At 35.7% G+C, this 11,354-nt stretch overlaps 1 protein-coding gene across 4 annotated transcripts; it reads left to right on the top strand.

The window, feature by feature from the left end:
- Nucleotides 1-4,321: 4,321 nt before the first annotated feature.
- On the top strand, nucleotides 4,322-9,665 carry LOC108033042 (sarcolemmal membrane-associated protein). Of its 4 annotated transcripts, XM_017107178.3 has the most exons (5): nucleotides 4,322-4,460; nucleotides 5,172-5,896; nucleotides 6,284-6,481; nucleotides 7,962-8,546; nucleotides 8,605-9,665. In XM_017107178.3, exons 2-5 carry the CDS (start codon nucleotides 5,186-5,188, stop codon nucleotides 9,439-9,441), a joined length of 2,331 nt encoding a protein of 776 aa, XP_016962667.1. In that variant the 5' UTR covers nucleotides 4,322-4,460; nucleotides 5,172-5,185; the 3' UTR covers nucleotides 9,442-9,665. The 4 variants fall into 4 exon arrangements, with proteins under 4 accessions (XP_016962667.1, XP_016962661.1, XP_016962686.1 ...); XM_017107172.3 differs by having other exon boundaries at nucleotides 5,172-6,481; XM_017107197.3 differs by lacking the exon at nucleotides 4,322-4,460 and having other exon boundaries at nucleotides 5,748-5,896; nucleotides 5,968-6,481.
- The last annotated feature ends 1,689 nt before the right edge of the window (nucleotides 9,666-11,354 follow it).

Below are 11,354 nucleotides of genomic sequence, written 5' to 3'. Positions count from 1 at the left end.
TGTTTCCGACAACTTGTCTTGTTGCTGTTGCCATGTTGGTCACTATATGGTTGTTGACTGATTGATTACTGACCGATAGTGATGAATTAACTCCTCGTGATGGCCTAAAACCTAGTCTGACAGAGGATTTCATTGTTCACCCGCAATGCATATAGCGTGGTCTTATACAACATCCCCATAGAGAACATCTGTTCAAAATGATTTGACATAAGTAAAACTCCGTGCCCCTACCTTTTACCTACCTTTCAAACCCAAGTGGCTGCTTCTGCAATTTCTATTCTTTAATGTAAAACTCCGATTCCCTATCGCAGAAAAATTGTCAAAATTGGATGAGGAAATAAATGCGATGTTTTTGTAACGTCAAAAACTATCCATTCAAGGAATGGTAGATAGGAATTGAATATCTGTGGGAAGACGCTATTACTGTCCAGGCCGGAAAAATTTAAGCAATTTAATAAAAGACAAATCTGCTGGTGGACAAAAATAAAGATATTAATGGAATGTTCATAGAAATTTGTTTATATATATAATCCTTATGGTGTCGCGGGTACCTTGAGTGCAGTTTCGATTCCCAATATGCCAACATGAGCCTTTGTGGAGTTGGACCCGAAATGAACGGAGGCGCCCAGCATCCAGACAATGGGTACTGATGGTTCCCACAGCTGTCCCTTAGGGGACGGTCTTAATTCCTTCGACATACAGAAGCCACCGCGCCCTTCAGCATCACATTAACTGTCAAGTTTAAAATGCTTCAATTTTTCGCTTTCTGACTGTAAGACCCTGCTGTATGCATTAAGCAACAAAAACACAACAAAGACCTGTTTAGGCATTAGCGGACAAAAGTTCTCACATAGCCTTATTAATACGCCTTTTGATAAAATAAAAAGTACTTTTGCGGTTTTTACTAGATTAGATTTTATTCATCGAAGTGTGGTTTTAAAAGTAGCTGAAAGTAGAGGAAGCTATTGTCACTGCGACCAATCTTCAGCTGTTGAATCAGCTATTTGTGAAGCAAGCCATAGGGCTGGGAAACTATCGATGGCACTATTGAGGTATCAAATATTGACCTCTCTGAGTGCTGGGAAATTTTCACATCACTTACATTTCGCGTAAGTTAACGACAAGTTTAATATTGTATTTCTATTAATAAAACTTCATTCTAGGCTAGATTAAACCCGCCACATCGACAGAGTCGGCACGCATGTTCCGGAGACCGGAAAGTCTGGCTTAAGGCGAGAAATGTTGATATACTGCTATTTTTTAAAAGGAATTCATGGATAGAATAATTTGTTTTTCTGATTTTTGTTTTCCTAGTGAATTAATTTCTGTTTTTACACCCTTGCAAAGGGTATAATAATTTCAGTAATAAAGTTGCAACGCAATGAAGGAAGCGTTTCCGACCCTATAAAGTATATATATTCTTGATCAGCGTCACAAGACGAGTCGGTCCGTTTCTACGCAAACTAGTCTCTTAGTTTTGAAGCTATCGGGCTAAAACTTTGCTAAAAGTCTTCTTTCTATTGCAAGTAGTATATAAGTCGGAACCAGCCGGATCGGACAACTATATCTTCTAGCTCCCATAGGAACTATCGGGGAAAAAAATAAATTAAAAATTATATATTCCGTGTTTGTTAACGTATTACCTTCTAAGCTGGGATATAATATTTTTTAATTAGTTTTGAATTTCGAATTAAATTTTATCAGACTCGGACGACTGTTTCATTTAGCTGCCATATGATCGATCGGTAAATTAGTGGTAAAATAATATGAAAAAATTATATCTTCGGTGTTTTTTAACATATAACCTTCTAAGCTTGGAAATAACAATTTTTAATTAGTTCTGAAATTCGAATTAAGTTTTATCAAAATCGGAACTATATCGTGTAGCTGTCTTAGGAACTATAAGAAAATTGGTGGGAAAATAATATATAACAAATTAAAGCTTTGGTGGTTTTTGACATGAAACCTTCCTAGTTTGGAAATAACATTTTTTAATTGGTCCTGAATTTCGAATTAAATTTTATCAAAAACGGATGACTATAACAAATAGCTGTTATAGGAACAAAAGTGAAATTAGTGGGAAAATAATATGAAAAAAATATTTACTAAAGTTGATTATTTCTTTTAGCTGCAAGGGTATACAAACTTCTCCTTGCCGAAGTTAACTTCCTTTCTTGTTTTTTGTTTAAATTTTATATTAATTTGATATGTTATATTAATTTTTAGTTGGAGTTATAGAATTAAGCACAAAATATAAGATATGATATACACACTTCTTATAATTTAAATTTTCATAAAGAGCCGCTATTATAACGATACTATCGAATTTTTCCTATGAAAATATCCAAAATATCGAATGGGTCGACCATCGATAGTTTTCCTACCTTATCAAGCCCTGTGCTTGTGAAAATCGACTTTTTAAGGTTTTTTCTTATGCATTAGTGCTGGGAAATCAGGAAAGCACTATCGATAGTATCTATTGTTGGAACCATTTTTCAAAACATCGGATTTTTTGTTGCACCATCGATGTTTTGAAAAAGTTTTTCATCTCAACTACAAATTGTGTTTTGCAGTTTTGATGTAAGTAAAAGGAACCAATTATAAGCGAAAATTCTAACAATTTACTTTTAAATTAGCGGAATATATATTTAGCGTTGGGACATAATTGCTTGTTTGTTTTATTTTTGTTTTTTTTTTGCTCACAAACATAAATGAATTTTTTTATTTTAATTTTCCTAATTCCAAAACAAATATATATAATTTTTTACATGTAAAACAGTATTAAATATTATTAATATTATTATACATCAATTTTTTGCCAACACTATTATGAATTCATAGACAAGTAGTGTATACCAAGTTTGATGTACTTGATGTACATGATGTACTTGTAATTAATTGTTATGTGAGTTTTACGCTTTTTTAATTAGAAATCTTATGTTCAAAATCTTATGTTCAAACTTTAACTTGTTTTCCATATGAAAAGAAAATACAACCAAGAAGGCCAAAAAAAAAATTATATGACAGCTATAGGATACACTTATTCGTTCCAATCCATTTTTATACACAAAAAATATTGGTAAAGTTTTATCTCGATATTTTTGAAATTGAGCGAGCTATTAATATTGGCCATCAAAAAAAGTACTAACGTAACTTGTGTAAATTTTCGTCGCGCTACAAGAGTTCCAATACAATCTTCCCCACGGTTTCCACAATGAACTACCCATCCTTGAAATGATAAGCCTAGATTGCAATCGGGCATAAAAATGTAGCAAGTTGGTTAATATATAATCGCGAGGTAACCTAGTGGAACACCAAAGGTGGTCTAATTCAAATATTTAGTAGTTTAAAAATTTAAAAGACAAACTGCGGTTACACGAAATTAAAAAATTTTTTAAAACCTGTTTCTGTTAAATTTACAGACAGCTGTAAGTTCTTTTTAATTCGAAGCAAAAACAAATAGCAAACGTAAATGCCAAAATTTATTAATAATATGAGAACCAAAAATGTACTTTCGAAATTGATTTAAAAGTAAATAATGCATAATGACTCGTACATGTTTGGTTTGGAATATTAAGTATTAAGTTTGTATCTTAGTTATTTTGTTTTACAGAAAATTACCAAGCTCCAGGATTTGTACTGCACGCTGATGCACTAATTATTACACAATATTTATTTAAAGAAAAAGCCAAAAAGCGCATGTCCATCGCAAAAATGGGAAAAATTGCAATCCATTTAATTTTCAAGAAATTTGGTTTTGCTTTGCGATCAGCCTTTTTTTCAGCGATTGTCTGTGTACGAGGAATAATTTAGTTCACCAAGGAACGTCGTCTATGGTAGAGCTGTAAAACCATTGACGATAGTATCGTTATCGTCGATACATCGCGTCACTACTTTCAGAAACGTAAGAAGATAAAATTAGGCAAGTTTTTGGCTAAAAACCAGTGGTTGTTAAACTGAACGAATTATTTATAGTATACAACAAAAGAATAATTATATATTTTGTTATTCAGTTTTCTAAAAATATTTTAATTGAATTCTTAATAATATATATTACAAGCAATCTTATACTTTATACTTTACACATTAAATTAAGAAACAAAAATTGTGTTTGCTTGTTCGCTATCGAAAACATCGAGTTCACGATGAACGGTAGATAAATCTCTTGGGTCAGACAACAGATTTTAAAATTAATAAGAAACATTTTATTTCCAATATTTCGCTAAGCGGTTGGGAGTTTTGACTAGTGTGAACGTAAAGATCACTTTAACCATTGATACGAGCTGATCTAAACAGCTGTAGCTATGGGAAAAGGATATAAGTAAGTGCTTTTCAACTAAAATACCTTACAGCCTTTCTATCGTGCCCCAGTATGAGTCATTGAAAAATAAAAACAACTAAATCGTAATGAGGGGGTAAGGCTGCACCTATAGAAAAAAGAAGATTAGCTTAAAGGCAAGGTAAGCGTGCTAGGTCAAGATTGAACTCAAAAATAAGTTTTTTTTAAATAACAAGATAATTGTTTTTGTTTTTACGAAACAGAAGACTAAAATAAATAATTCTAGAACATATGTACATATAAAACATGTCAATAAAATGTCGCAGGTTTGGGTCAGGTCAGTAGCGAGATGTGCCGGTAGGTCTCTTGATTGGGGACGCCAGAAATGCCTTGTTTTTTAGTTTTATATGAATTTTTTTTTTTTTTTTTAGATTAAGTAATTTTATATTAATAAATGAAGAGTTTATTTGAATTACTGCGTTTAAATTTGGTTGATATCGTTTCTAGTTTAGCAGCAATGACGATTTAAAATTAATTTTTCTCTTGCACGAAATAAGCTTCGAGCCACTGTACATTTGTTCAAAAGTTTCATTGCCTAATCGTTAAAAAAGTGTGAAATATATTAAATGTTTGTCTGCTTTTGTGGAAGAATTGTGGAGCTTTAATCTTTTTATGCGTTTTTCTCGAAATTCTCTTGTTTGTCATATGTACGTACATACAAATGTATTTTACTTTTCTACGGGTAATTACTCAAGATATAAAATAATGCCATGACATAAAATTCAATTTGTTAATGTTTGGTCTGTTAATAAATAATAGCTATTCAAACTTGAACAATCATTCGTTTTTCCTTCCCCTTCATATTAACTTGTAATTCCGATTCTGTTTTAAGTTTGATGTACAGTGATGGTCGTAGTGGGCAACGAATTGCTGACAAATAACGATGACCAGAAACCAAAATCAGCATCGCCGACTACACCATCAGCCGTCGGAGCAATAGCACTGAACAATAGGGATATAGACACAGAGTTGCCTGAGAAGACCAAGCCTGCAGCTGACGAAGCAGTAGCTTCAACTATCAAGCGAAAGAAGAACCAGTACGCCGCAATCATGGAAGAGGGAAAAAAAGTGGAGGACGACCATCTTTTTGAGATAAGGGATATGAACGAACTCATTGCGGCTGACAAAAAAAATGAGGAAGCGATTGAAAACCAAGAAAATAATAACATGCAAGTCTGTGACTCTAATACGAATACATTGCAGGGTGTATCCAGTCTCGACCGTCGTGCGACAGCTCAGTTGCCAACTGCAGTCTCGCAGCAGGTGCTTAACTTAGCCATGAAGTCCGTGCTGAATGCAAACAATTCCGGAATCGGAGTTGGAGTGACTAGTTCCGGCAGTCTGTTTAGCTCCCTGGGTGCACTAAACAGTAGTGCTTTACAACGGGAACAAGCCACGGATTGCGGCACATTGCTACTCTCTTCTGTTGTTCCAACGGCATTGGAGTCCACCACAACTTCGAGCACGGGTGATGCCAAAATAGTTTTACAGTGTGAAGCCAAGTCCCATAAGTTCGACACAAGATCAATACTTTTGCAGCCGAATCAGGATTGCAAGGTAGGTCGCCTTATAGCCAAAAGCAAAGCGAGTGAAGGAAACGCAATTTTTGACTGTAAAGTCTTATCAAGAAACCACGCAATGCTGTGGTACACTCCGGACGGTCGTTTCTGGGTCAAAGACACAAAGTCTAGCAACGGTACCTTTATTAACGACAACAAGCTGGGTAATGATCCGGCTGAACTTCACTACGGGGATACCGTAAAGTTTGGAGTTGAGGTGATTGAGAACTCTCGCCAGGAAGTGCACGGCTGTATCATTGCTCGTGTCTCCCTCTTTCTACCAAATGGGCGAGAGGCTATTTCGATAGATGCGGGCCAGATGCTGTTGTCCGGGCATAACCGAATTAGCTTTGACGAAGTTCAACGCCTAAACTCCTTTCTTCAGGAAGCTGTGCAGCGAGAGAAGACGTTAAAAGCAAAGTTAAGCAGCTTACAAGGCGTTCTTGATACCACCCGAAAAAACTCTGCCATGTGCTGGCAGAGTATGATAACTGAAGACCAGTTATTGCACAAGATCAACTTATTGGAAAAAAAACTGCAGACGATGGAGAAGAACATTCCAGAGAATGCGCTTCGAAACGAGGTATGTTAAACCACATTGCATTGAACATTGTAATATAATGATGCGAAGCGCCATATGATTTTATTGAACACTTTTTTTTGTGCTGGCTCTAGAACTGGTTCAATACTCTTGCAAATGTTCAAAGGCCAAATAGAAAAACGTTATAGAGCCAGCTAATCTCTTGTACACATACAGCGATAAATAGTCATATATATATAAATATCATTTATTATATTATATATTAATCTACGAACAGATGTGCGTAAAATGGTATAAAATTTATTTCATTAATAACTGTTAAATTTTTTTAAATTTATTTTTTTTTGATTTAAATTTATTTTGTTAGTAAAATTAGTTAGATATGTATTTCTTAATTATCTTTTTAATTATTTACACATTAAATTGGTCCTTGACTATATTAAGTTTAACTAATATGTATTAGAAAATCATTGACAAATGCATTTTCTTTAATCTTTTTTTTACGACTGCAAGGAAATCCGTTGCTTAGCTCAGAAATAATTTGGCATTGAAAACCTTGTTCTCGAACAAGCACGTATACATACACTCTTGATTATTACTCACACACAAGAAAGTGCATTCTATTTTTATACCCTTGCAGAGGGTGTAATGATTTCAGTCAGAAGTTTGCAACGTAGTGAAGGTTGCGTTTCCAACTCCATAAAGTATACATATTCTTGATCAGCGTCACAAGACGAGTCGATCTAGCCATGTCCGTCTGTCCGTCCGTTTCTACGCAAACTAGTCTCTCAGTTTTAAAGCTATCGGGCTGAAACTTTCCCAAAAGTCTTCTTTCTATTGCAGGGAGTATATAAGTCGGAACCAGCCAGATCGAACAACTGTATCTTATAGCTTCCATAGGAACTATCGGGAAAAAAAGTAAAAAAATATATATATCTATGGTGTTTTTTAACATATAACCTCCTACGCTTAAAAATAACATTTTTATTTAGTTTTAAATTTGTTATTAAATTTTATCAAAATCAATTTTATATCATATAGCTGCCATAGGAACGATCGGAAAATTAGACGAAAAACATGAAATAAAAATTATATCTTATATAACTTTATAAGCTTGAAAAAAACATTTTTAATTAGTTCTGCATTTCGAATTAAATTTTATTAAAATCGGACGACTATATCATATAGCTGTCATAGAAACGATCGGATAATTGGTGGGAAAAATTATGAAACAAATTATAGCTTTTTGGGCTTTTTGACATATAATCTTATAATATTGGGAATATACATTTTTTTTTTAAGAATATCGAATTCAATTTAATTGATTTATTTTTATAACTGCAAGGGTATATAAACTTCGGTTTGCCGAAGGTAACTTCCTTTCTTGTTATATTTTGTGCTTTAAGCTTCGTGCGAGCGGAAAGAGCGTAACTTTTGTCTCCACCAAAAATGCAGTTGCATATATCAGCTGAACTTGTTGAATGTGATCAGATCGTTGATACTTTTTCATTGGTAACCGTAGATTGTGAAACTTCTTGAGGATAAAACCGCATACCAGTTGACTGCCAAAGAGGCCCTGCAAAAGGTTTACCAGGAACGGTGCGAAGCTATGCAAATGCTCTCTAAGATGGAAATGTCCTACGCTACCTCAGAAAACGAGTGCACCATATTGCGTGCTCAGGTCTTAACATCGAAGCAGACAATGCTGGACTTTAATGCTCGGTTAGAGCAACTTCAGCAAGAGTACACGGAGTACAAGCAGGAAACATTGCGGCAACGACAAAAAGCTAAGGAACAGGAGGAGAAAAATCTGGAGCTTCTTAAGGAGAAGCTGACCACACAAGCTCACGAAGTTGAGAAACTTCGTTTACAGGTTACTCAGCTTCAACAGTCTATTGTTGAGAATGATAGTGGACTTTTGCAAGAGAATGATGTCTTGGATCAATTAGATGCAATCATAGCCAACGATGAAGAATATGATAACAAAGGTCATGCGTCGGACGGAAGAGAAGACCAAAAAACTTATACACCAAATATTATGACTGCGCCACAAAATCATTTCATAATGAACGTCGATCAGCATTCGACGGAGTCAGCATCACAGAAGGTAACTATTTAAAAAACTACAAAAAATTTTGTATTCATATATTCCCACCACATTACAGGAAATGATGAGATTAAGTGAACCAGACTTGGAAAAAATCATTTGCAATTCAAGCGTCATAAAGTTGCTAAAGAATTCAGATCTTTGCAAAACAGAAGACGGCACAGCAGTTTTGAAAGCCATTTTCAACGATAAAGATGAAGATTCTAAATGCAGAATTATGGAGGGTGATGGAAAAATCCAAGCTTCAAATGCTGGCACAGATTTAGTTTTAAGCGAATTCAACACGGGTATTAAGCAAGAGAGAGCAGAAACCGTAGAAGAGATCGTCCAAAATTATTCAAGGTTTGATCGACTCAATGAAATTAATGAACAGTTTAAGAAATCACCTTCAAGGAGCCCGACTCATAAGTTCGATAGCCAAAACACGCTTGTATGGGTTGGGGAAAATCATTATAATCCAACGGACTTTCCCACAGAGCAAGCCATAGAAATGTTACAAGAGGAATGTTATACATACAAGAAAAAGACGGAGCACTTAACTGTTGAAAATCACTCCATGCGCGAGAAGATCGATATACTAAGAAAGCAGCTTGAGCAGGAACTCAAAAATGAAAAAAGGCAGGACGATAGCCAAGATAATACAGAGATCGACTGGAAGGATGACAAGGCGGCCATAAATAACTCGCAAGTGGAACAGGAGGAAGAACTTATTGTTTACAAGGAACGACTTGAGCATTCAGAGCGATGCAACTTGGAGCTTCGTAATGAAATTTCAGACATGCGTCTTAATCAGCAGCATATTCTACCCGAAAAACAATTGCTATTGCATCGTGTTCTACCTGTTGGCTGTATCGTCATTGCACTTCTAATATATTTATTTTCTAACCGAATTTGAGAAGATAAATTCCCTTACAATTCACTTTTAAGAAATAACTTGCGAGCAAAAAGCTATTGGAGCGTTATAAATGATATAAATCCGGATGGCAGTAAATACAAAAAGGAATCGTATTCTCATTAAGCTTTATTACATTTTCCTTTGCTTCTGTTTTCAAATTCACAATAAGTGTAAAATTAAAGTGGTAATTTCGAATTAAAATTTACCTTAATACCATTGATAAACTACAATTTTCGCTTCTGTTAGCCATACTCAAATAATAAGCTAAAGCTCATAAGTATTACTTTTGGCCATCGCCGTTAGTATTACTTGATATAATTGGTTTTTCTGCCTTAAGGGCAGATAGCAACGGAGGTAGTATCTCCCAACCTAAAGTTTTCAGCTTAGGGAATAGGCAGCGGCAACCCCCGCTTATCTAACACTCAGAAGGAAGGAAGCCAATGGCAACCGCCCACCCAGAAGGAAGGAAGCCAGTGGCGAACACACCTCCGTTTATTTACACGTAAACGTATAGAATACTTCTGTGCTCTTGCATCTTCGTGTGAGTCTGAAAGAGTTTTTTAGAAAGGCTGAAAACTTATAAGTGAGCGTCGCACGTGGCTATCGACAGTTGCCGATAAGCTTCTCTTTTTAAATAAAAACCAACAAGTAAAAAATATGTAAATGTATATAGCAGAACTAGGTATAGTAAATAAGGATAGTACAGAAAGAAAAGGAAAAAAAGGATAGTAATGTAGGGACATATAGTAAGAATACTAAATATCCTTGATATATCGATATAGGCGATAAAAAACTAACATTGCTTAGCTATCATCTGTGAAAATTGTGCGTTTATTACAAGAACTTTTCTATTCAACAATGTGACCAACTCTTTCTCTTCAGCTCTTCTCTTATATAACATTGGCATTTAGAGATAGTTTTTTATGTGACATATACTGTGTTTATACGATGCCGAATTCACGCTATTTTTACACGCTTTCTGCCGATTCGTGTGTGTATAAAAGCCATTTCGTGAATTCGGCAACACATGAAAGTTGTCTAGATTTCAGCCTGAAAGCGTGAATTTGTGGTGCGCAACCAACTTAACGCTATGCAGACCATTCGCAACAAAGGGAATAACTAAGGAAAACGCAGTGGAATCGAAAAGATTTTTTTGGTCAACACCGAAATTACGGAGCTACTTGGCCTAGTGAAGGAGGACAACATATTGGGCAAGCTCGATGGCAAAACGAAACTCATCTGATCTACAAGGGCCTGGCAGAGTCGAACATGAACAAGACCGGAGATCAAATAAAAACCAAACTGAGAAAGCTAAAAAAACGTATTTTGATGTGATGTGCGCAGTAATGCAGTCAGTGGGACTGCAAGGAATATGTGCGCCCACTTCGACGAGCCTGATGATATGTGTGGCACTCGCCCTGTGTCTCAGGCTGTAGGGGTGGACAGAGGGATTTGTGGCCATCGACGGCTTCGATGACCTAGCCAATGAAGTGTTCAACGAAGCAGAGGAGATAGAGGAAACCAATGCACCTGAACTCCTGGTGGAGACATCCATGCCTACGAGCCGCCAAACTTCTAGTGAGCATATTAATTCTCATTAAGGGTAACACGATGGTAATGTTTAATGATTTCACTTGGTTTTCAGACAAAGCAAACGTCGTGCAGATGATTAGGAAGATGTCAGACGACAACAAAGAGGCCTTGGACAGGCTGGAGGTGCAGAACCAAGAGTTTCTGGAGGCTCAACGCGAAATACATGCCACCCTTGTGCAGAGCATGCGCGAGGTTCTGGCGGACGATCCGGCCGAGGCCCATAGATTCATTCGTGAATTCTTTAACTCCAATTAAAACTGGAGTACATTAAAACAAAACTAATAGTGCATATTTAATTTATTTTGAACTGCTTCTCAAAG

Source organism: Drosophila biarmipes, unplaced genomic scaffold (assembly GCF_025231255.1).
Source record: "Drosophila biarmipes strain raj3 unplaced genomic scaffold, RU_DBia_V1.1 ptg000019l, whole genome shotgun sequence".
Taxonomy (NCBI): domain Eukaryota; kingdom Metazoa; phylum Arthropoda; class Insecta; order Diptera; family Drosophilidae; genus Drosophila; species Drosophila biarmipes.
This window is presented reverse-complemented; position numbering and strand designations above follow the sequence as displayed.

What these genes read in the sequence shown, in the direction of transcription:
- LOC108033042 (XM_017107172.3), top strand. Translation starts at nt 5,186, where the DNA reads ATGGTCGTAGTGGGCAACGAATTGCTGACAAATAACGATGACCAGAAA. An exon ending in AGAATGCGCTTCGAAACGAG is followed by an intron (nt 6,482 to 7,961) that starts GTATGTTAAACC and finishes TGGTAACCGTAG; the next exon opens with ATTGTGAAACTTCTTGAGGA. An exon ending in CGGAGTCAGCATCACAGAAG is followed by an intron (nt 8,547 to 8,604) that starts GTAACTATTTAA and finishes ACCACATTACAG; the next exon opens with GAAATGATGAGATTAAGTGA.